Source organism: Biomphalaria glabrata, chromosome 3, assembly GCF_947242115.1.
Source record: "Biomphalaria glabrata chromosome 3, xgBioGlab47.1, whole genome shotgun sequence".
In the NCBI taxonomy this organism is placed as follows: Eukaryota; Metazoa; Mollusca; class Gastropoda; family Planorbidae; genus Biomphalaria; species Biomphalaria glabrata.
Window position 1 is genome coordinate 52,841,600 of NC_074713.1, and position 26,408 is coordinate 52,868,007.

Sequence of the window (26,408 nt, forward strand, 5' to 3'; positions counted from 1 at the left end):
ATGTTAATACACCCGAAACCTAACCCCCCCTCCCTCCCCCCAGTAAAACAAGAAAAAAAAGCTAAATTTAATACTATTAAAGAATGAAACTTTGTAACAAATCGGGTAACCCGTTTTCACATTATTTTATATTTCATTTGAGGCTTAACGGATAAACCCATTTTCACAATCTTCTTTTATTTTCGTTGGGGGAAAAAAATTGAAAGGAACAGTCGCCAAGTTTGACACAGATCTAAAACCAATCCACTAGATTAAAAATACCCAACCTAAGGCCCGTTGGCCTGGGGTCATATCCGGCTAGTACATGTATAGAAACAACTAAAGTGTCTAATTTAGTTGTTTCTTTTATTTGTTTTCGCTAATATTTAAATCAGTGGCTCCCAAACTTTTTTGTCTCGTAGACCCCTTGGAAGTCTTCGTAGACCCCTGGGGGTCTATACAGACCACTTTTTGGAATCACTGAATTAAATTATCCAAATGTATTCATGAGCATTATGAGTTCTTCGTCCTCGTTTCAGCACGTGCTCAGTTTCTGGGCGGGACGTTGTTGAGCAGTCACGTGGATGGATGGAATCACATGTGGCAACGCGGGAGAATAGACATTGCAGGGGACATAACCATTTCCAAAATGAACTACGCCTGCCTCTATTATTTGATGAGCTCTCTCCCTTTGACTCCGAACCGAAAAGAGTGGCCGTTCTTTGGGCTTTCTCCTGGCGGTCTTGCCCACGGTGTGGAGAATTTGGTAAAGTTTGTTTGAATTATGGAAAGATTACTTGCACGATGTAGACTAGGGATGTAAAATGAGAGTCTTTAACTTTTCCATTTTTGTTTCGTTTTTTTTAAAGGATTACATGGGTCACGTGTTTTGGGATCAAGATACCTGGATGTTTCCGCCAATCGCGTTGCTCCATTCAGATATTGGAAGAACTCTTGTGCAGACGAGAATCAGAACTCTGCGCAGTGCTCAGCTCCTGGCCAAGAGGAGTGGTAACGAGGGCGCCAAGTACCCTTGGGAGTCTTCTTACACTGGTGAATAACTTAAATGAAATAAACAAAATAGAAACTGTTATGTTTCTTTCAAATGTGACAAATAAGACAGGGGGAATTATAGAAACTCTACTTTGTAGTGACAGTGCTAAGACGGTGAGTGACAGTGCACTATGAGTATAGTGACAATTTAGTGTCAGGGCAGTGACAGTAGAGTGGCAAAGTGTTGTGGGTCGGTCGTGACTTCTAGCACTAGATTTCTACTACAACTCAATCGATGTAGGCGTATTATATATTTACTTGCAGCGCTTTAAATAAATTGAACACATTTTTTTTTAAAGAAACAAAAGTCAATATAATTTTTATTAACAATATATACAAATTCAATTTGTGATCTTATCTTATCGTATAAAATACTGACGTTACTTCAAAAAAAGATGATTACCTCCTACGCTTGTTCCTAGGTCAATATAATCATGCATGTTAACAAATGGCTTAAATTCTGCCAAGACATTGATTTTCCTAGCTAGCTCAGGCAACCCATTCCATGCTCTAATAGCGCTGGGGAAGAAGGAGCATTTGTACACAGTTGTCCTAGCATATGGAACGAGGAATGTGCCTTTATCTTTGTGTCTTTATGAGTATTTTATTAAGTTTTGTTGAGATATAGATCCAATAGTAATAAAAGAAACTGAAATTTAAACAAATCAAACTCTCAATAAAAACACGTCTTTACACTCTGGCACCCTGAAGTCGTCTCCAGTTCTTAACATAGATTATGACATAGTCACATATATTGCATCATTCTACCAGGTAAACAATTAATGCTTCCTTTCTTCATAACCTCTTTGGTAACACACTCCATAACACACAGCATTGACAGTAGTGACAGTGATTTTACAATCTATTGACTATGTTTTGAATATTATCCATTGAACGAACAAACATTTATAAAATGGTAAGTAATAAGCGGTGAGAAAGTGTTCTTAAGGTGGTTTGGACCAATATGATTTTTTTAAAATTTTTTTTACAAAAGCGTGTGTCCGTTTTATCCAAAGAGATTGTTCAGGAAAATTAACGTATTGCCTCTTGTGATATAAATCTATTTTTAGACGTAGATGTAATTAGGGTCATTTATTTTTCACCTGTCCAGCTTAGCACTATCCACTTTCTGTCTATTAAATCTTGTTTGTTGATTATGTAAGTAGCCTGCTGATTTCCCCTTTCTCTCTGGCAGGTCTTGAAACGTGTCCAGCTGAGCCGTACGGTCGTCTGGAGATCCACGTCATTGGAGACGTGGCTATGATGATGCGCCAGTACTGGCAGCTGACTCGTGACGTAGAGCTGATGGTCGATCTCTCTGGAGCAGACGTGGTCTGGGAGACGGCCAAATACTGGGCGGCTAGGTCCACGTACAATCAAACAGACGACACCTTCAGAATAAACGGTATTCATTGCCACTACATTCTAAGCTCACTTCTGTTCCATTTACGACATCCGCGAGTCGTGACCTAATTATTACCACTTCCGCCAATACGTTAAATGTGTACTAACCGATAAATTCGATGCGTGTGCCTCAATGTGTTGGATGTGTGATCCAGTCCAGTGGCGTATCGACCATGGTGTGAAGGGGTACATTGCGTTCGGGCCCACGACCAAAAGTGTGCCCACAGGAGCTCTTGTCATAAAAAAAAAAATTGACCGTAAGAATATAAATTAGTTACATTCATTGTTTAGAATAGCATGAAAATCTCCAAGAATATGAAATCTAGCAAAGAATAGTTGAAATCTATTGAAGAAAGGTTGAAATCTATCAAGGGTAGTTGAAATCTATTGAAGGAAGGTTGAAATCTATCAAAGGATAGTTGAAATCTATTAAAGGAAGGTTGAAATCTATCAAAGGATAGTTGAAATCTATTGAAGGAAAGTTGAAATCTATCAAAGGACAGTTGATATCTATTGAAGGAAGGTTGAAATCTATTGAAGGAAGATTGAAATCAAAGGAAGGTTGAAATCTATTGAAGGAAGGTTGAAATCTATTGAAGGAAAGTTGAAATCTATTGAAGGAAGGTTGAAATCTATTGAAGGAAGGTTGAAATCTATTGAAGGAAGGTTGAAATCTATTGAAGGAAGATTGAAATCAAAGGAAGGTTGAAATCTATTGAAGGAAGGTTGAAATCTATTGAAGGAAAGTTGAAATCTATTGAAGGAAGGTTGAAATCTATTGAAGGAAGGTTGAAATCTATTGAAGGAAGGTTGAAATCTATTGAAGGAAAGTTGAAATCTATCAAAGGAAAGTTGAAATCTATTGAAGGAAGGTTGAAATCTATTGAAGGAAGATTGAAATCAAAGGAAGGTTGAAATCTATTGAAGGAAGGTTGAAATCTATTGAAGGAAAGTTGAAATCTATTGAAGGAAGGTTGAAATCTATTGAAGGAAGGTTGAAATCTATTGAAGGAAGGTTGAAATCTATCAAAGGACAGTTGAAATCTATTGAAGGAAGGTTGAAATCTATCAAAGGATAGTTGAAATCTATTGAAGGAAAGTTGAAATCTATCAAAGGATAGTTGATATCTATTGAAGGAAGGTTGAAATCTATTGAAGGAAGATTGAAATCAAAGGAAGGTTGAAATCTATTAAAGGATAGTTGAAATCTATTGAAGGAAAGTTGAAATCTATCAAAGGATAGTTGAAATCTATCAAAGGATAGTTGATATCTATTGAAGGAAGGTTGAAATCTATTGAAGGAAGATTGAAATCAAAGGAAGGTTGAAATCTATTAAAGGAAGGTTGAAATCAAAGGAAGATTGAAATCAAAGGAAGGTTGAAATCTATTAAAGGAAGGTTGAAATCTATTGAAGGAAGGTTGAAATCTATTGAAGGAAAGTTGAAATCTATCAAAGGATAGTTGATATCTATTGAAGGAAGGTTGAAATCTATTGAAGGAAGATTGAAATCAAAGGAAGGTTGAAATCTATTGAAGGAAGGTTGAAATCAAAGGGAGGTAACCTTAACATTGTCAGCGTTTCAAGACGTAGGAGCGTTTCAAGTCTAGGAGATAAAAAATTAATGGAAATAAATAAACAACCAAAAATGTTTCTACTTGATAAAACTATGTTTTTAAATAATTTTTATTACATATCCTTAATACTATTGTATATTGTATATAGTGTTTCCCAGCCTGTGTTCAGCGGAATCCTAGGTGTAATAGGTGTTCCATAAACTACTGGAATAATTAACTAGTAGGACACCACGTGAATTAATCTCTTTAAAAAAATAAGTAAAGTGTTAAAGCGAAATACTCAGAATGTGGGTAAACGACGCGTTTGTTATCAATGTTTATGTAATGTTGAGGAATGCTGGGTTCGTTCCTCCTGGAGCTACACTTAATACGTAACAAACATAAATAGTACAGATTGACTTCAATCAGACTTTAGCAGATAAATATAATGTTTATTCCATAATAACAATATACTGCAACTTCTTGGTTGTTACACAAAGATAATCCAATGTATAGGAATTTAATTACATCCGTATAACAGCTGGCACAAGATATAAGAAGTCCTTATCTTCTTATCTTATATAATACAGACGTTACTTCAAAAAAGAAGATGATTACGTCCTACGCGTCATGCATTTAGTCATGCATATTAACCAATGACTAGAATACAAATAACGTCCGCATCGCATCGGGTAACAGAATAACTTCAATGGCATGTATCCAGCTCTGAGTAAAAAAAAAAAAAAAAAAAAATACTAAAAATATGTGTACTGCCTCTACTGACTTCAAGTGACTAATCTACTCAACTGACCTAAAGTTATTACTGACTAAAAGTGAATTTAGTCATTCTTACTTCCTCTTTCTGTATCATATGTTTCTCGTGCTTTTCACCTTTTTGACCCGAGGTGGACATAAGTAATGTCAGGGGGTGGGGTGGGGTGGGGACCGAAACAATGTGTGAAGTGTTCCGTTAAGGAAAAGGTTTGGGAACCACTGGTCCACAGAATGTTCTTTACTACTTCCCTAACGTAAAGTGTGTTAGCGGCTTATACAGGAGACATTCTACGGAACTTGACGTTTGTCCATTGTCCTGTGAGCTATCGTCTGACATCATTAAATATCAAAGGGACTAGATCATGGCTTTTTTATGGGATTAATATGGAATATAAATAGTATCCCTGTTGTGGATAGTGCCGTGCAGTCATGTACCCGTGGACCCGGGTTCAGGAATACGACGTTGAGCCCCCTCTGAAAAGATGAGTTTGACTGGGCCCAAATAGGACCCAACTGTAGCTAATATTCTTCTTCTTCTTCTTCTAGCCAGCTTTATTGCTGCTGAGCTGTCAGCTCGTTTGCAGACTGTGCCAAGGAAAAAAAAGTGTGCTGTTTTCTTCAGTTGCTCAGCACTGCCGTACATGGTGTTGGTTATGTTGGGCTGGAGTGGTAGTAGGGTCTGCCTAAGGTGGATTAGGGAGGGGCATTCAAAGAGGATATGGTTTACGGTTTCATAAGGGGTGGGCGCAGTGTCTGCAAAGGGGGAGTTGTGTGGAGTTTATTTTGTTCAGGTGGTAATTTAATAGTGGTGTGTGTCCTGTTCTTAGTTGAAAGATTGTAGATTGTTCTTTGCGGGGGAGGAAGTTAATACTGTCCAGTTTGTTAGGCGTAGTCATTTCTTTGTACATGGCTCTGCCTGTGTTTCCTGATGCCCATTGGTTGAGCCACTCCTCTTTGTGGTTGTTAACATTGACCTTAGGGTGAGGTAGTTAACAGGTCTATCTGGTTGTTCCATAGATGCTAATATGAAAAATAGGTAATCAAGAAGCAACACACAAGACAGAAAACACATAACAAAGTACATGTTTACCTGTAGAGATAAACGAGAACCAGCTTCTCAAACATTGGGTCATTTGAAAAGTCAAAGTCATTGGTCAACCATGTAAGTCACGTGCTGAATCTTTGGATACTCGGAATCAGTATTAACTCTTTAACTCCGTAATTATTTTCCTCATTCGATAGTAGGCTATAATTAATTTTGCTCATTTGTATTTCACCATCCTGTTATAATTAAACTTCAATAACTTTTTGGTACGTAATCATAAAATGTTGTATTTGGTATCAAATCTTAGGAGAAGGCATGCTCTTTTTTACACAACACAAATTAAAGTTTATACATTCAAAAAATCAATTTAGTTTAATGTTTTAAAAATCTAAAACCGTTTGCATAGTAGTGTTTCATAATGTATTTATTATCCGATATCCATTTTGGTTTTTGGTTTGTTTGTTTTTTTACTATAAATAGAAAATAGTTGTAAAAATGGTGTATTTTTATGATAAAAACTGCTTGCATGGTTGATTTTGAAAATTAAATTTTTCGCTTTCAGAAAAGAAAAAAGTAGCCATTGCATGAAAATACCTAAAATATCATAATATTGGATTTTTAATATCTTTTCTAGTTAATGAGATCTGTATGGGACAGACTAACGGACAGATAGACCACACAATTCTATTAGCTGCCGTATTCCTTTTCAAGGGCCGCTATTTATTTTTATTTTACAGCTTTGTCATCATAGGAATCCTTGGACCTTTTTTGGGGGGCTTTCTATGCCTCTTTTTTTGGGCCCTCCTGCCTCTTTTGTGGGCTTTTTTTTTATTATAAGTTCTCACATTTCACAAATATTAAATTCTAAAGAATTAAAATTAAAATTTGTGATATGATTAATCCATACTGAATTGGTAATTAAAATAGTAGATCTACGTAAATAGTAGATAGAAAGTTCAAGATTAATGAAAGCAAACAAAACTTGACTGAAAGAGATGACCTTGCCAACAACACATAGGACACTAACATAAGTTTACGGTTTACACAACAGTTCACGTCAAAATTGTTCATAAACTGTCCGAACTTGACCATCACTGGGCTGTCCATTGTCCTTTGTTGTAGACAAACGAAGCTATTGGGATTCTTTCGGAAGGATCTGTCCTTGTTTCCTATGGAAGCCCAAAGATTCCAAGAAATATAAATGTTTTTGTTGGTGCGTTTGATTTTCTAAAGCTGTTGTTATGTACCACAAAGCAGGCTAATCAACACAACAAATTGTTCGTGTACATCACTCAGTCATAAGTTCCACGCCATGGTATGCAGGCTGAACTTTATTACTATGACCGCTTTCCCAAATCACTAGTAGAGAAGCCTCCACAAGTTGACAGACCGGTACCGGTTTCCAGATGTGAACTTGTCGTCAACCCAAGATTGAGTACACACAGCATTGTAGTGAGCTCATGAGGAACTTACAGGACTAGATATAATCTAAGATTGATTATGCATTCCAGTATGTCTGGTCTGGCGATAATTTTTTCCCCAATGAAGTCCCGGGACAACTAATCTCCACTAGTTGACACCGAGAGGTCTTACAGTTCTGTTAGAATCACCACAGACTGAAAAGATGAAATATAGTATCTGATTAGACTTTATAGTTTTTAATGGATAAGAATGATTGTTGTTCAGGTAATAAATAAAAACTTTAAAGTACTGTTTCTTTATTGACTTAATTCATGTATAATAACTAGTCAATGTGTACTGTAATATTAAGGGAAAACGAACAATTAAATACAAGAAGAAAGAAACATAATTTCATCACTTTAGAAACATACACACACAAACGCACACATACACCATATTTAAAAAAAAAATTCAAAAATGTATCTTTACCTACATTAGGCCCGTGACCGTAGTGTCAGAAATTAAAATGGCCCGCAGGTCGAATTAGGTTGGCATATCGTTAGGACGAATAAGTGTAGTACGAAACGAAATTATGTTCCTTGTTTTGTAGCAACTGTGGAATGTGTGGCTATGTCGCACAAACCACTTGGCTCTGCCTATCTTGAGGGCAAGAGTTCGAATCACGACTCGAGCTGAGTTGTGATATATATATATACTAGACATATGTTACCCGCGACCCGCGGGTCTTTATTTGCGCAATACTGTCGATATAGTCACTGAGAGTGTTTTGTAAACAATTAAACGAAATAATAATGTAATAAGTAAAGCGAATGTGCCAATGTAAAAATAGTGTGAATGAAGCTATCAAATCAAAATAGCTAATAGGCTTAAATCCATTTTTTTTTTTTCAAATTAAAACATTTGCTTGTAGGCCTACATATGTTTGATTAAAATTTGAGATGAATAGACTAAATTTTGTATGTTCATATGTATAAAGTATAAAGTATATATTGAGGTAGACATAGATCTAAATCTACACTAATCTAGAGTTAAACATTGGCTTTTATAGAGTTCATTCTGTGCTGTGCATGCGTGACCTTTTTTCATGAATGAATATAGGCCTATCTCAACACGACTACGCAGCTTTAGCGAACAGCGAACGAATGTATTAAAATGCTTTAGAAAAACAAATTTGAATGTTAATTTGATTAAAATATGAAATGAATGGACAATAATTAGTATATTTATGTGTTAAAGCACAAAACTATCTTTGCGAAAAGAAGTTTTATCATCTTAGAGTTCAATAAGAGTTTTAGACCTAGGCCTAGGAATAGACTCAGTAGAGAGATGTGTTAATGTGTAACCATTGGTAATGTCTAATGAAATAATGTTCGCCAGGAAATCTGTAGTCACAGATATCAGGAACTAATTTATGTAAAAAAAAATGCTTTTGAATAATCTAGTGGATTGGATTTAGATGTATGTTAAACTTAACTAATGATCCTTTCAAGTTTTTTCTCTTTCGCTACGAAAATAAAATTAGGTTTGCGAAAATGGGTTTACCCGAAGCCGATACATTCATATCTATTAAAAAACAAAAAGAGCGATAGCTTTGCTAAATGAATGGGATTATAAAGTGAACAATTAAACGACATAATTTTTAGTACGCGATTCATGAATGAATATAGATCTAGGCCTATCTCAACTCGGCTTCGCAGCTTTCGTAAACGAATGTAGCTTTAGAAAACCAAATTTGAATGTTTATTTGATCAAAATATGAAGTGAATGGACTTTAATTAATATGTTTATGTGTTAAAGTATAAAACTATCTGTTCGAAGAGAAGTTTTATCATCTTAGAGTTGAATTAGAGTTTTAGATCTAGGGATGGGATTATAAATGTTTAATACGAATTAATATTTAGTACGCGATTCATTACTGAATTGTCTAATGAAAGAATGTTCGTCAGGAAATCTGTAATCACAGATATAAGGAACTAATTAATGTAAAAAATGCTTTTGAAACACAAAATTGAAGGTTAATTTTATTATATAATGAAATCAATGGATCTTCTTTTGTCTTTTCATGTGTCAAAGTAAAAAACTATCTGCGCAAAGTGTATTTCTTAAAATTAGATCTAGGTCTAAATCCTTTCTATCTTTTCTCATGTCAACATTGTAGACATGGCCTAGATCCATAAAATACTATAGCTGTAATAGAGTCGGACAACTTTATTTTTTTTGAGGGTCTTACATTTGTTTTAGGGCTACAATACATTCACTAAGGTCTAAGTTGGTACCCAAGGAACATTCCTGCCTAGTTTTATCAAGATTGGTCAAGCGGTTTTGATGTCTATAAGTAACATACATACATACATACATACATACCCCTCACATTCTACTTTATAATATAGACTAGACATATGTTACCCGCGACCCGCGGGTCTTTATTTGCGCATTACTTTCGATATAGTCACTGTTTTGTAAACAATTAAACGAAATAATAATGTAATAAGTAAAGCGAATGTGTCAATGTAAAAATAGTGTGAATGAAGCTATCAAATCAAAATAGCTAATAGGCTTAAATCCATTTTTTAAAATTAAAACATTTGCTTTTGAATAATCTAGTGGATTGGATTTAGATGTATGTTAAACGTAGCTAATGATCCTTTCACGTTATTTCTCTTTCGCTACGAAAATAAAATTAGTTTTGCGAAAATGGTTTACCCGAAGTCGATACATTCTTATCTATTAAAAACGAAAAGAGCGATAGCTTTGTTAAATAAATGGGATTATGTAGTGAACAATTAAACGAAATAATTTTTAGTACGCGATTCATGAATGAATATAGATCTAGGCCTATCTCAACTCGGTTTCGCAGCTTTCGTAGGTGAATGTAGCTTTAGAAAACCAAATTTGAATGTTTATTTGATCAAAATATGAAATGAATGGACTTTAATTAATATGTTTATGTGTTAAAGTATAAGACTATCTGTGCGAAGAGAAGTTTTATCATCTTAGTGTTGAATTAGAGTTTTAGATCTAGGGATGGGATTATAAAGTAAACAATTAAACGAACTAATTTTTAGTACGCGATTTATGAATGAATATAGATCTAGGCCTTTAACTCGGCTTCGCAGCTTTCGTAAACGAATGTAGCTTTAGAAAACCAAATTTGAATGTTTATTTAATCAAAATATGAAATGAATGGACTTTAATTAATATGTTTATGTGTTAAAGTATAAAACTATCTGTGCGAAGAGAAGTTTTATCATCTTAGAGTTGAATTAGAGTTTTAGATCTAGGGATGGGATTATAAAGTAAACAATTAAACGAATTAATTTTTAGTACGCGATTTATTACGGTATTGTCTAATGAAAGAATGTTCGTCAGGAAATCTGTAATCACAGATATAAGGAACTAATTAATGTAAAAAATGCTTTTGAAACACAAAATTGAAGATTAATTTTATTATATAATGAAATCAATGGATCTTCTTTTGTATTTTCATGTGTCAAAGTAAAAAACTATCTGCGCAAAGTGTATTTCTTAAAATTAGATCTAGGTCTAAATCCTTTCTATCTTTTCTAATGTCAACATTGTAGACATGGCCTAGATCCATAAAATACTATAGCTGTAATAGAGTCGGACAACTTTATTTTTTTTGAGGGTCTTACATTTGTTTTAGGGCTACAATACATTCACTAAGGTCTAAGTTGGTACCCAAGGAACATTCCTGCCTAGTTTTATCAAGATTGGTCAAGCGGTTTTGATGTCTATAAGTAACATACATACATACATACATACATACATACATACATACTCCTCACATTCTACTTTATAATATAGATAAAGAGAGAGAGAGAGAGCGAGAGGGGGCGAGAGAGAGAATTAGACAATATTTTCAGTTTCTGTTTTTCTTATTTTATAAGTTTAAAGTGTTGCTTGATCAAGTTTGACTTATTTCTTCCAGGGGTCATGCCACCAGACGAATTCAACTTCCCAGTCAATGACTCAGTGTATACCAACAGTATAGCTGCTCTCAATCTCCTCTTCGCCAATCAGTTGGCCAGATTTCTTGGCAAGGTGTGACCTTTATAAACATATATTACTGATTTGACTAACGTTATGCCAAGTTACGTTTGCTGCTTGTGTCGATAAACTGATGATTATACAGGATATGTATTACTGATTAAAATATTTCCAATTTTACCCTACTTTAAAATATTAATAAGATATTGATTGGCCTTTCATTCGCTTTGAGAGGCCATACGCAAAAGGGACATTACTGATACACAGTAATAAGAAAAATGTAATTTAAAAAATTGTTAGTTCCCCTGAGTCCCATAGATGAAAGACTGGGATTTAAACGGTGAGTGACATTTAAATTTTAATGAAGTCAATAACTAATGAAGAAATCTTTCTGAAATTTTAATAAATCTGTTGTCATGCGCCACGAGTTTTTTTGCGATATTACTGTTCGTTGGGATATAAATAGTTCGTCCATCGTAGTTCGATGAGGACCTCTATTGGCATCCAGAAGTCTGAGGGCTTTGCACTGTATTTTGTTTGTGGCTGGTGAGACTTATGTGAGCCCTGAATGTTCGGCTGCACACTGGGCAGGTTATTCCAGCTGTAGCTAGTGTCATTGGCCTTGCTTTTTTTTCTCTGGCGCTTTTTTTTTTCTGCCAGCGCTTTTCTCTTGTCCTCTGCAAATGGAGCGCCAGTTTTCACAGCGCGACGCCATGACGCTTTGTCATGTGCTTCTGTCTCCCAGGTAGAAGAGTCAATGCTAAAGAATTTCAGAGAAGATTTGAGGGTGCCCCTGAAGCGTTATCTTTGTCCACCTTGTGAGTGCGTCCATTCCCCTTAATTGGCCATACGGGAGTCGTTTAGGGATTCGGGAGTCTTTCGTTCTGCAGATGTAGCCTCTGCCCATCGCAGCTGTGACTGCATATGGATGGTGCGGATGCTTTGCCTGCATGTTTGTTGAAGAAACTCAGTATCAGGTATTTTTTCTTGCTATTTAACATTCAGTATTTTCCCCATACACCCCCGCGATAGGGTGATGAAAGATTTTTTTAAAAAATTCTATTTTTGGTGACTGACAAACGTGTGACTTTAATAGTAGGAATATAACGAGGATGTCATGTGGCCAGCACAACGACCAACCGCCTTTACTTTTCCCCAACTAATGTCAGGTACCCATTAGAGCTGGGTAGACTTAGAGGCGCCCAAAGATCCCGAAATTAAAAATCCCAGTCATCACAAGGATTCTAAGCCAAGCGCTATACCGCTCAGCCACCGCGCCTCAATTTAAGAGTTTAAGTCACTGATTAACATGCATGACTAGATTGACACATGCAATAACGTAATAATTTTATTTTTTGAAGTAACGTCTGTAATTTATAAGATACGATAGAGCAAATTATTTTGATTGTTTCTTTAGGCCTGTAGTGAAGGAAGTGCCCACAGAATGCCACTAATGTATGCAAGCGTTCTAGATCTAGTCATGTCGGGTGGCTTTAAGATAATCACTTTTTCAACTTTTAGTGGATGGAAATAGAAATGAGTTATATTGTGCTTGTTTCTGATGTAGCCAAGTGTAAAGGCAGCTGGGTGGTTTGATTTTGTAGGCTGAATAGGTTTTGAAAACAAAAACACGAGGTGGTGCCGTGGTCTTTGGTGGTCCCTGTTGGTCTCTGGTGGTCTGTGGTAGTCCCTGTTGGTCTGTGGTGATCCCTGTTGGTCTCTGGTGGTCCCTGGTGGTCTGTGGTGGTCTCTGGTGGTCCCTGTTGGTCTCTGGTGGTCCCTGGTGGTCTGTGGTGGTCTCTGGTGGTCTGTGGTAGTCCCTGTTGGTCTCTGGTGGTCCCTGGTGGTCACTGTTGGTCTCTGGTGGTCCCTGGTGGTCACTGTTGGTCTCTGGTGGTCCCTGTTGGTCTCTGGTGGTTATTCTGTTATTCTTATCGCTGTACTGATCGTGTTATATTTCTGTTATTCTAACAGTCAGAGAACGAGACGTGGTCCAACATTAGCAGCAAGCTTCTCATTCTGTATGACGAGACGCTGGACTTCCATCCTGAATTTCAAGGCTTCTCAACTTACAGACACAGGCCCAAGCAAGCTGATGTTGTACTTCTTGGGTACCCACTGATGGTGGATATGAAGTTATCGACGCGGAAAAATGACTTGATGATTTACGAAGAAGTAAGGGCGATAATGACAGCTAAAATAAATTTACTTTCACTTTGACTTAGAGTAGTTGCCGTTGACGAAATATGAAATAAAGATGACTGTTAACGAATAATAAAATTATTTATAAATTAACTCTTTCTCTCCTAATTAACGATACCATCGTTGATTTGACCCCGTTAAAATCAATTAATTTTTAATTTCTAAACTTTAATTTTGTGTGCATTCTCCTATAATTCTGTACCCAAAAGTAACGTTTTCTGATTACAAACAAAAATGTTATTGAAGTTTTATCATAACAGGGTAGAATGTACACATGTGAAAAATGAACAATTCTGTCAGAACGTGGGAAAATAATTACGGAGATAAAGAGTTAACAACCAAAATGGTTTTTAAAAATTGAAAATGAAACAAACCTAATGAGTATTGCAGGAGTAGATTTTGTAAATTTTGTTTTTTTTTTTAGCAATAAATTGTCGGCCAATATGAGCTCTAACATGTTTTGTTTTTTTTTGTTTTTTTTTTATTTTGGAAATGGAAAATTACCGTAATATATATATATGTGTTATCCTATTAGAAATAAAGTTTTCTAAATTCATAATATGAACTATTTAATGTATCTTTGATTAGTTTCGGTTTTTCCTTCTTCGGCTTGTTACTATATTGTTCTGTTACCAGTCGGTTATATGTTGTTTTTTTTTTTGTTTTTTTTTATTTTGGAAATGAAAAATTACCGTAATATATATATATGTGTTATCCTATTAGAAATAAAGTTTTCTAAATTCATAATATGAACTATTTAATGTATCTTTGATTAGTTTCGGTTTTCCCTTCTTCTGCTTATTACTATATTGTTCTGTTACCAGTCGGTTATATAAGGGAAAGTACTACTCAATCAATGTCCTTTCTCTGAATACTGTTAGGAGTGTAAAGTATTTCCTTTTTAAAGAAAACAAATTAATTACCACTAATTGTTTAACTAACTGGTTAATCTTTTGATCGATTCATGTGTTCTCACATCGACAATAAATAATTTTGCAAAGCTGCAACTTGACCCGAGAATGAGAAAAGAGAGAGAGAGAAAAAAAAAGTGCACAAGAATTCTGCCAGATTGACAGACAAACGGACAGACGGACGGAGTGAGTTAATATAAGCATTTTAAAAACAAAGAAAAACAAAAAAAAAGGTTTTCCTCATTGTGCATTTCTTTACATGTGTTTATCTCTGCCACAATGTGTCACACAATATAAAAAACTATTTCCCTTGAGATCCATTCGTTTGTAACAAAACGTGTTACTTTGCCCCAGATCACGTCAACAGGACCGGCCATGACCTGGGGGATGTTCTTGTTGGGTTGGCTGGAGCTAGACAATGTCACAAAGGCGAATGAGCTGTACCAGAAAACTGTGGCTAATGCGCAGGAGCCATTTCTGGTTAGTGTCGTTTTTTTATTTATTTATTGTTCGATTTATTATTACTATAGCTTTTATATAGCGCTACTTTCATGCTTATAGCATGCTCAGAGCGCTTTGGTCCAATCTCAGTTGTGGACCACTCTGGGGAGGGGTTATCTAGGAGTTGGTTTTCCGTGCTGCCTTCAGGCAGATCAGTAAACACAACTCTGCCCGAGTCGGGTGTCCAACCTCGAGCCCCCTTCTAGGTAGCCAAGCCAAGTTCAAGCCTCTCGACCACGCTTCCGTTACAATGAGATTTCAAGTATCGATGTAATGGAGTGTGTCTGTGTATCTAGTGCAGTATCGGCCTTAGAGTGTGGCAACCGCCCCAGCCCCCGCGTCTGAGGGGGGCCCCGCAATAGAGATTCCCCTTGTCACCGTCAGATTCGACAACCAGTCCAGTTCTCATAAACTAGGACTTGTTGCTCAATATTTCCGAGCATCTATATGATACCAATTACCATGTAAGCTTTTAACATGACATTTTTTGGTTTCGAAATACCGCTCAGTTTCGATAAAGACATCATCTCTTGACCTGTACATTCTAAGTGGCTATCGCTGCCTGGTCGTGCGGTTTGCGCGCTGGACTGTCAGATTTATCGATGGTCCCGGGTTCAAACCCTGCCCGCTCCCATCCCCCGTCGTCCTGCGGGAGGTTTGGACTAGGAAGTAACTATCTTCAACTCTGAAGGAACATCCGAAACATGTAAAACATTTTACAAACATTTTACAATTAACAGTTCACCTCGGCATAAAAAAACACAACCAATCAAAATCGTTTATTTCAGGACTGATATGTCGCATTACGGTATAAAAAAAAATTGGTGCGTATACAGTAAAAATACTGTTACTTTAGTCCGCCATAGAGAAAAAAAATGGAAACACGGGTGTGTGAGAAGGATTCCTTGTTTTGTAGGCCTTCTGTGGCCTAGCTCGTAGAGTTATTTCGGCCAACCAGCATCCAGAACGTTTGACGATAACGTATTATTATTATATTATTATAGCTTTTATATAGCGCTACTTTCATGCTTATAAGCATGCTCAGAGCGCTTTTGGTCCAATCTCTTTCGTGGACCAGTGGGGGGGGGGGGGGGGGGGAGTGGGTATCTAGGAGTTGGTTTTCCGTGCTGCCTTTAGGCGCTTAGTAAACACAACTCTGCCCGAGTCGGGTGTCGAACCAAGTGCACTTGGCCTCTCGACCACGCTTCCCACGTATTCATTTTTTTCCCTGATAGGCTACTGTGCATATACATCGGATGTTTCTGTATTAGTTGGTTTAGTTACTGTATCGATGATAAGTTGGTCTAGTTTATGTATCAACGATAAGTTGGTCTAGCTTCTGTGTCGATAATAAGTTGGTCTAGTTGTCTAAATTCTAAAAACTCTATAATTGAACACTTCCAATGTACCCATATAGTGCACTTTTGATTTGTTATTTTCTTTTTAAAGTAAACCGATGCTAATAACCAATTTTAACCGATCCGAGGTCCTAATAGGTCAACTTTCACTTAGATCTAGGGACATGGCCAATTCCTCATAATGATTTTTTTTTATTTCTATTATATATTAAGACTTAAATATTAGATATAGAGCTAGTTCCAGATTTTTTGTTACACAAGTTATAGATCTTCCTCGACATCAGCGGTTCTCAACCTTTTTAGCTTGGCGACCCCTATTTACTATTTACAACATTGCGGCGACCCCCAACAGTAAAATTATTTTCGTTCATAAGCATAAACAACTTTGCTTTTGCTAATGGTATAAAATGTTAAAAAAGAACAGCAGGTGTAGTGACCTAATAAAACACTACAGAGAGACGAAAGGCCCAGGAGAGATCTGAATGGAAGGATGTGTTGAAGCAGGCCAGAGCCCTCCATGGGCTGTAGCGCCACTGGGATGGATGGATGGATAAAATGTAATTCAAATGTGATTAATTGTTATGGCTAGTCTGTGCAACCCATGTATGGCAAAAAATATATTATTGGCAATGAAAGAGAACAAATCAGGTTATGACACTGCTACACTAAACCCAGATTTCAGTTACTGACAATAAAGAGAAATCAATTTTGCTTTATCGTTATTATTGAGTTCAATAACTCTTTCTTTCTCCGGAACACCTTCATCTTTGACTTTTGGCAGGGGTAAAAGGGGGCCGCCATCCACAGGTTGAGAACCCCTGCTCTATATAACCGTGAAATTTGTTAGAAAGGGATAATTTTAAAATAACAATTGTATTCTTGTGTTCTATTTGTAAACCTATATAATTTACCTCGATTATTTTTATATTTCAGGTGTGGGCTGAATACGCCGATGGAGATGGCGCCACCAACTTTCTAACTGGAATGGGCGGCTACCTTCAGATGATTCTTTTTGGCTACGGTGGATGCCGGATACGCGATGAGACGCTGACCTTCAAACCCGTCCTCATGGAAGGGTCAAACGAGATGACCTTTGTAGGAATCGATTACCGTGGATGCAGCTTCGATCTTCGATACTCGGATACGGAAATGACGCTTAATCAAACACATGTCACGTGCGGGTCTGTAGGCCTGTCAGTCAGGTTCAATGATTCTGGTGCCTGGCACAGCTTGACCACTGGTATACCAATGACTAGGGAAAGACAATCATTTGAAATAAAAAATTTGCGGTGACGTTAAAATGACTTTTTGAGATTAAACAAGCTCAATAACCATTCCAATGTGGTCACCACGTGACCAGTCAGAACCAATCAGAGCCTGTACAGGCTACAGACAAGTTTTGTTAATCGTAGATCTTCTACACGTGTACCATCAGACGTTAAGCAAGGAAATATTTAACCACCACATGACCAATCAGGCTACAGGCACTTATTCCTAATCATAGATCTTCCACAATAAGATGTCACGTGCAGTGTAGTCCATTTGTTCTAAGCTCCACTTTTATAATAAAAATCTGTGGTGTCAAGCACTTTTCTCTCTGACGGGCATGTATTGTTCTAACAGCGTCAAAGGCTGATCATCTAACAAGCAAAATATTTTTTTTAAATACTTTAAAAGAAAAACAAAGCTTATCTAAGAATAAGAACTGCGACATTACTGCCAGTAGCTGCCTTAGGGTGGCAAGTGGGGCAACCGCCCTAGACCCGATCCTGAGGGGGGGGGGGGGGGGCGCGAACAAAGATTTTATTGTCACCAACTTCGAAAACCAAATCAGTTGTAATAAACTAGAACTGGTTACACAATATTTTCCCAGTATTTTTGTGATAGCAGTTACCATTTAAGCTCTTAACATACATTTTTGGTTTCGAAATACCGTTCAGTTTCCATAAAGACAGCATCTAATGACCTGCCGGTTCTAAAATGATATCATCGTTTAACAGTTCACCTTGACATCAATAAAAACACGTAGGTTGAAGGCCGCCTGGTCGTGCGGTTTGCGCGCTGGACTGTCGTTTGGATTTATCGATGGTGGAGGGTTCAAACCCTGCCCGCTCCCATCCCCCGTCGTCCTGCGGGAGGTTTGGACTAGGAAGTAAACTATCTTCAACTCTGAAGGAACATCCGAAATATGTAAAACATTTTACAATCCGAATCGTATATTTCGTAATCAAACATAGACGTCAAAACGGATCTTATTAGGAAAATGCGCAGTAAACACTAAACAGCAAGAAATTAAAAGTTAAAATAGAAAAATGATCCATATTTTTCACTAGGATGGATGCCTGGTCGTGTGGTATGTGCACTGGAACGTTTGGCTGGTTTCGATGGTCCCGGGTTCAAACCCTGTAGAAAGAATATTATTTCATTTTGATACTAATTAGATCTTAATCTCAAGTTGAATCTGTGTTTATTGTCAATAAAAGTTGAGTTTTGGTTCACAAAAAAAGTTTATTCAAGTTATTTCAAGTTTTATATATAAGTTTTATATACAAGTTTTATATATAAGTTTTATATACAAGTTTTATATATAAGTTTTATATACAAGTTTTATATATAAGTTTTATATATAAGTTTTATATATATATATATATTTATTTATATATAATACACATTCACCTATCCTTTAAAAAAAATGCTTAGTCCGTTGAACCACCACACAAGATCTGTTGACCGTCTCCATTCCTCTCTTCTGCTTGGGTAGAACTTCATTCAATGGCAGGCCTGTCCATTCTTTTATGTTGTCTTCCCATCGCTTTCTCTGCCTCTTCTTTTTCCTGGTACTGTTCCCTAAAGGAAGGTCTATGCGAGCCCTGAGGATCTTGTGACGTGACCATAGAGTTTAAGGTTCGCGGCATTAATCATGTTTCTAATCTCTTCGTTTGTGATGTCCCTTTGAACCCACTTAGAAAGACCGCAAAATACGCCTACACTACATAGCTTTAATTGTACTAGCTGTCCAGAACTACAATCCAGCGACCGACTGGCAACACTTAGTCATTTTAAATAAATCTGCTACCATCTCCAGCTCTGAACTTTTTGTCTCTGTACAATGTACATTTTTAATCAAACTTTAGGTCTCAAAATTTTCATCCGCAAATTTTTTTGAGTGGTAAGGTGCTTGACTTCTGAACCAAGAGACTCGAGTTCATATCTCTGTCAAAGCTGGGATTATTACGATGCCCACGAGTCCACGCAACTCAAATGGGTACCCGACATAAATTCGGGTTTGAGTTTTAGGCACATCGGCACAACATTCTTCTTCTTCTAGCCAGCTTTATTGCTGCTGAGCTGTGAGCTCTTTTGCAGACTGCCAAGGAAAAAAAAAGTGTGCCGTTTTCTTCAGTTGTTCAGCACTGCCGTCCAGGGTGTTGGTTATGTTGGGCTCAACATAAAGTGGAGAAGTAAGGGCGATTGGTCGTTGAGATGACCATACGACACCCTAGGTCACAGAAACAGATGAGCTTTACATCATCTGACCCAATTGGTCACAAGGTCTCAAATGGTTAACGTACGGTACGCTCTACTTACTTTTCTATATTATAAAAGTAAGCTTTTTGATTTAGTGAAGATTACTTGTTCGTAGTTTTTCTTTTTGTATTGCCGTGTTTGAGGACCGTCTTTTGGTCTTATCTCTGGTGTGAACATGTTTTTGTTAAGAGCTTCTGGATAGGTCATCTTGGATTGTATGGTGCTAAAGCAGAACCTGGCAGGTTTTGATAGTGCGAGAGGTCTTGAGAAAGAATTTGTGCAAAGCGGGGGATCTCGCACTAAATGGAGATAGGGTAACCCTGAGGGACACTGCCAGATACCTGTATCGTACAACAAAATATTGAGTCACTGTATGAAGCTTTAGTACATGGAGGATTAGGAATGATGACCCATTAAGTACCTTACTGCGTTAGCTTCATGATTTCTGCACCATTTTTTCACCATCCACTCTTCTCTTTTCTTTAGCAACAAATGTAAACATTGAGTGAGGTCATTCAATGAAATAGTGACAAACGAGATTTACTTTTTATTCCTGTTCAATCAAAGATTAAAAAAAACACAAAGTGCTGATACAAAACAAAGTTAATGCAACAATAAATCTCATCTGTACGAAAAACTTTTTTTTTTACTATAATTAGATTCCCATGATGGAACAATTTTTACATTTTAGTAAATTTCCAGATTAGAACCAATACAAGTTATAAAAATGTGATTATATCTTGTATTATTTTTTGCACTAAAACAAAATGTAGTATCTTAATTGGTCACCGAAGTTCAATTATAGTTATTACTAAAACAGTAATATGAACAGATCAAGCGAATGAAAAATAAACTTGTGACACGGTAATGAAATGATGGTATGCGAAATAACTAAAGCAGTAACAAATATTTCTCAAAGTACAACATATTTTCCAACTTAAGCCAGAGACACTGTATCGACTCACTTATCATAGAGTTCACTGTCAATAAGTGTTAGAGATACATTAAAGTACAGTATCAGAAAGTCAATGAAATGTAGCTTCTATTACACTGAGATTTTACTTCAGCATCTGTATCCCCCAACATACAGAAAACCTTCCAAATCTGAGCACAATAATGATTTAGATTGTTTCGTTTTTATGGTTACTTAAAGGCAAGGTTTCCTTGCTTAAAGTTCTAAGTAGTTAGTATCTACAATATATTCAGTAATTGATGTCCATAAAACAAACAAGAAAAAAAGTGTGAACACTTCTCCGGCACTGTTCCAGCACTAGGAACTAGATTCCACACTTTTCATTCATACGAAATCACTTTTCAGACAACAATAATAATTCATACACTTTTGTTTGGTTATCAATCAATTGTTGCTTGTTAAACTAAACATGGCTCCCATAAAATTGAGCGATAAGAAATTATAAAAGAATTTATGTTAGTTCATTTTAGAAAATCTTTTCTTACAAATTACAGATGTTCCTTCAGCAAAGAAGATAACGTCCCATTTGTATCTATGTGTTAACCTAGTCATGCATGTTAATTAGAGACTAAACTCTACTAAGTCATTGGTTTTCCTGGCAACTCCTTCCATTTTCAAATGGTACCAGAAAAAAAGAAACATTTTAACTAATTTGTCCAAGCATTTGGAAAAAGAAATACTCAGTATGCATTTTTGCCTGAGTGTTTTTGTATTTGTAAGTTATAAAGTTCAGTGTTTTAGGTAGTTAAGAAGTTTAAGAAGCAATTAGCTAAAGTTGTTAGTTTAAGAGTTTAACCAGTTATAGTAGCATTGTTAATTTTAGCCAACTGAAAGTGAGGAAGTTATAGCAGCATTTAGTTTACTTAAATTTCTAACATTATTATATAAGATATAGTATTATTATATAGTAAACCTAACCCCTAGATAATTACATTTCATTTCAACACCAAAGAAAATGTATGGCATACTAGTTCTATCTTGGGGGAACACAATTTTTGTTCTTGGGGTAACACAAGCTTAGTCAATCTATTTTTTTTACCTTGAAGTAACAATCTATTTTTTTTATCTTGGGCTAACACAATCTATTCTATTATCTTAAAACAGTAGCTAACAAAGTTAAGTAGAAGACTAGTATTTTAAAATCTTTATACAAACTAGAAATTTTAAATACAGTCTTTTAAATATTGTGAACTAATAAAATATTATAATTAACTCTTTCTCTCCGTAATTATTTTCCACTTTCCGATGGAATTATAAATTTTGCTCATTTGTGTTTCACCACCCTGTTATGATTTTACTTCAATAACTTATTTTGTATGTAATCAGAAAAAGTTATATTAGGTATATAATTATAAGAAGCATGCATGCTCTTTTTATGTAACACAAATTTAAGTTTATAAACCAAAACTTAATTTAATTTAATGGGGTCAAATCAACGTTGGTATCGTCAGTTAGGAGAGAAAGAGTTAATGAAGAAATAAAAATTAAAAAAAGATTAAATCAGAGACAATTACACTTTTGGTATACAAAAAAAAAAAAAAAGAGAAAAATGTTGACAACATAGTTCAAGTTAATTTATTAATATACCTATAATTATTTTTCTAAAAAAATATCTATACATTTACACTACTTTCCACTATTTATGCATATTTTTTATTATTTAAAGATTACACAATGTGATTTTTACATGTCTACTTTTTTAAACTTTTCTCTTTTTAAATGGCGCAAGTTTACAAAGATAAGAATACACTTAGTTTTGTCTATAAATATTTTACGAAATCAAAATATGACTTAAGTTATAAAGACAGAAATTCCCTCACAAAATTACAAGCATTTAACTAAATTATTAAGCCAAGAAGCAATGTGACAGGGAGTATAAACAGTGTGTTTCCCAAGTAACATTAATATATTTGTAAACATTTTATTACAATAAAAGCATTACTCATTTCAAAGCTGTTTTCAAGTGGCATCATTACAAAAACTGGTCACACCATTCTTTTAGGCAGCTGTAACAGTCCTCTTGCTGCTTGGCATTAGCCCCACAGGTCTCTTTCAACCAATCCTTGAAGAGTTCAGGTTCTTTTTTAAACAACAAAAACTGCCCAAGAACAGTGTAGGCCTAACAATAGAATAAAAGACATATAAAAACAAAGTCATGGAAAAAATTTTTGCTGTCAACACAAAGTAGAAGACAAAAAAAAAATAATCTTGTCAATCTAAAAAAAAAAAAGAAAGAAATTTTAAAATAAAATATTTTTTTTAATATATATTCCTACTATAATTTTAAATAATATAGTAAATTAAACATTGCGTGGGGTCAGGCATATGCAAAAGGAATATTGGTTGATTGGGTTTTAAGTCTGGAGACACATATTTAGACTCAATTTAAGTCTAACTAAGTATTAGTTTCTTGATTCTAGTCCAGATCTAAATTTTAATAAATTATACTTTAATAATTGTTTGCAATGATAGTTAGTCAACAAAACAAAAAATCTTGATGAATACGTAAACTAAATATTATTTACTATGCAATTGGACAAGAAATAGAAGGGGGAGAAAAAAGCTATTATTGACAGTTTATGAAGGTTTATAGTTAATGAACAATTCTCCAAGCATCTTGCAATAACTGACCCGCCACAAAATTTATTTACAATCTTAAGTATGGAAACAAAACAGGTAAAGGCTTACAAACACAAAAAACAAAAACAACTAATACACATACAAGTGAAACAACAATTACAAGACAAAGACAACTTACAAACAAATAATAAAAAAAAAAACAACAACTAATATTTATAACTGAAACATCAATTACAAAAAACATCCAATACATCTCACCCTATCATAGTTGTTTTCTTCCAGCCGCTTGCCCAGAACTTCTCCGATTCCAGCCAAATCTGTCACTGGCTTTTCCCCCATCGGCTCACTCACAAAGTTCTGATGTTTTTTTGATGTGGTTGACATCTTTGTACTGTAAACAATAACATACACATATTAAAGAGGAAAAATACAAAATGTTTTAGTCTTGTTTAGACGAAATATTCAATAAAAAAAAAAATTAAGGAGGCTTCAAATGTAACCAATGTCCAATGTCATGTTTAAACAGCGATGCCGACCTGTTTCTGGCCTGGGTGCCTTAAAAATGACATATTTAAACAGCTATGCCCAACACGGCAACAGTTTCTGATCTAGGTGCCATGTAAAACTAAATGACATTTAAACACTAAAACAGTGATGGCCAACAGTTTTCGGACATGTAAATAACAAGTATAAATTCAGCCTAAGATTTATTTTATATGTTCTTTAGAAGCCAGGCTGCCAGGCTAGTTCTAGAAATAATCAGACTAGATCTAATCAGATTTTATCAGATTCACTACAAAAGAAAAAGTTACTGTATAGAAGTCTAGTAGATTAGTAGAAAATAGTAGAGATAGCTCTAGAATACTCTAGATTTATATATCATATAGAGGTCTAGTATTATAATGGACCTCATTCACCAACCGTAAACAAACAACATTTAGCCACGTGGTGCTCTATCTCTTCTATATAATTTACGATCTCATGTTTAATTCATGATGGTTGTCACGTGACCGTTTGTTTCAATGTTTTCTCAATAAGATCATGTGGTCGTGACTAAATGTTGTTTGTTTACGATTGGTGAATGAGGTCCATTATAGACATAGAATGATAGATCAATTATACATTAGATCTAGACTAGGACTAGGTGTCTAGTGATCTAGATCTATCTATACTCTATAGTCGTATAGACTATAGAAGTATAGAATAGTATAGTAAGTCAGCATAGAGATCTTCTAGATCTAGTCACTAGTTTAGCCTTAGCAGAGAGAGACTGAGAGTGACTCAGAGAGACACGTGTGAATCAAGTGAATGTAAACTCACTTAACTCAATAACTGTGCATGACTGCATGGCATAGCAACAATAGTGGCAATAGTGACTCAATAGTCACATAGTGTGAGTCACTAACAGTAGTAACAGTAACAGTACTAACACACTCTCTCTACTATTAGTACTATGTAACTATCTAGTACTCTACTGACTACACTACACTAGTCTGACTAGTCACTACTCTTACTAAATCTACTCAAGTCTACTGTCTTAGCCTTACTGAGTACTCTAACTCTTACTTAGCCTTGGGCTTAGCTCTACTCAGACTCAAGACTTTTTTTTTTACTCAAGAGTCAGTGACTCAGTCTACTCACTAACTACTGCTACTCTAGCTCTGCGCCTCTAGTCACTCTAGAGTCAGTCCTACTATGATAACTATGTCTAGATCTTAGACCTAGATTCTAGATTCTCATATTTATGATATTTATATTTAAATATTATATATATAAATCTATATCATATTATATATATATGTCACCTAGATCTTGATCGAGTCAACAAACTAGACTAGATCTTTCAATATTAGATTCTAGATGTAGACTATAGATCTAAATGGTTTCTTACTTATTTTTAACTATTGCAAGTTACAAACAGGGAAATCCTAAATTTAAAAATCTCAAATTTATACATCTATAGCTATTTATAGTACAATCAAATCAACATCAACGACTAAACACTAAAATATATTTCTAGAGCTTTTTGTTACTTTCAGTTTTACTTTAAATTCTAAAACTATATTAATGTATTATATTTATTTTAAAAAAAGGGAAAATCTCGTTCAATAATCGCATAAAATATTAGATCGAGAGTCTACATGTAGATCTAGATCTAATTTATTTTATTACAATCGATGTAGATTTAGATCTAGATATCTAGATCTATAATCTATATCTTACTCAAATATGTCTAGCTGTTTGATTCCGTTGATTGAATGGCGCGTTCTTTTTATCCATACACACACATACACATAGATCTATATAAACCTATCTATATATTTAAAACATCTTAGGCACAGTGACAAATGCCGAACAACATACACGTTGACAGATTAATTAATATTCTCCATTTTGTTTTTATTTTTACAACTAAAAAAATTTCAATGTGATATCGATTTTTTAATTATTTGTTTTTTTCTACTCTCGGTACTACTATAGATTCTGATGGTCTAAGATTACACATTTTAGAGCCTTTCAATTTATCTATTATACTTCAACATTTGATCGTGCGCTTCCCCTCTCGAATCTTTCCGTTATAGGTTAGGCATGGCAAAAACTTGTTCTGTTTTGAGGCGTCGCTTAAAAAATGAAGATTATTACGCTCGAAAAAACTGTAGGGTATGGCGGCGGTATGGTTTGAATCTGGGACCATCCATTGACTGGATGGCTACCTGGTCGTGCGATATGCGCGCTGGACAGTCGTTTGGTTGTCTCGATGGTCCTGAGTTCTAACCCTGCCCTTCCCATCCCCAGACGGGATGCGGGAGGTTTGGACTAGGAAGTAGATTATCTTCAACTCTGAAGAACATCCAAAACATGTAAAATATTTTACTAATACCATCAGACGACAGTCATAGCCCATACCTAAGCACTCATGCAGCTATAATAGACATCTAGAGTTGAATTGGAATAAAATTATATCCTTACAGTGTACAAGCTCGAATCATAGAGAGATACTCCGGCACTGGGTGCAGGCAAACAGCTGCTGATAGATCTTAAATTTGTGTCCAGATCTAGCCAGAAATTTAAGTCTAGATAATTCAATAGTTCCTACCATTACAATCCTTTTTCA

At 35.5% G+C, this 26,408-nt stretch overlaps 2 protein-coding genes across 5 annotated transcripts in view; one reads left to right on the forward strand and one right to left on the reverse strand.

The window, feature by feature from the left end:
• The window catches only part of LOC106072139 (protein-glucosylgalactosylhydroxylysine glucosidase-like), a 37,243-nt gene extending 19,257 nt beyond the window's left edge, over positions 1–17,986 (forward strand). For all 3 annotated transcript variants that reach the window (XM_056022629.1, XM_056022630.1, XM_056022631.1), the window contains 7 exons: positions 519–745; positions 849–1,032; positions 2,228–2,437; positions 11,182–11,294; positions 13,215–13,415; positions 14,708–14,833; positions 17,146–17,986. In XM_056022629.1, the coding sequence (XP_055878604.1) occupies positions 519–745; positions 849–1,032; positions 2,228–2,437; positions 11,182–11,294; positions 13,215–13,415; positions 14,708–14,833; positions 17,146–17,505 (1,421 nt within the window). In that variant the 3' untranslated portion in view covers positions 17,506–17,986. The remainder of the gene's footprint in view (positions 1–518; positions 746–848; positions 1,033–2,227; positions 2,438–11,181; positions 11,295–13,214; positions 13,416–14,707; positions 14,834–17,145) is intronic.
• Positions 17,987–21,257: 3,271 nt separating this feature from the next.
• On the reverse strand, positions 21,258–25,327 carry LOC106072140 (barrier-to-autointegration factor-like). Of its 2 annotated transcripts, none has more exons than XM_013232434.2 (3): positions 25,185–25,327; positions 23,552–23,684; positions 21,258–22,832 (listed from the first exon to the last, which is right to left on the reverse strand). In XM_013232434.2, exons 2-3 carry the CDS (start codon positions 23,675–23,677, stop codon positions 22,686–22,688), a joined length of 273 nt encoding a protein of 90 aa, XP_013087888.2. In that variant the 5' UTR covers positions 23,678–23,684; positions 25,185–25,327; the 3' UTR covers positions 21,258–22,685. The 2 variants fall into 2 exon arrangements, with proteins under 2 accessions (XP_013087888.2, XP_013087887.2); XM_013232433.2 differs by having other exon boundaries at positions 25,099–25,256.
• Between the last annotated feature and the right edge of the window lie 1,081 nt (positions 25,328–26,408).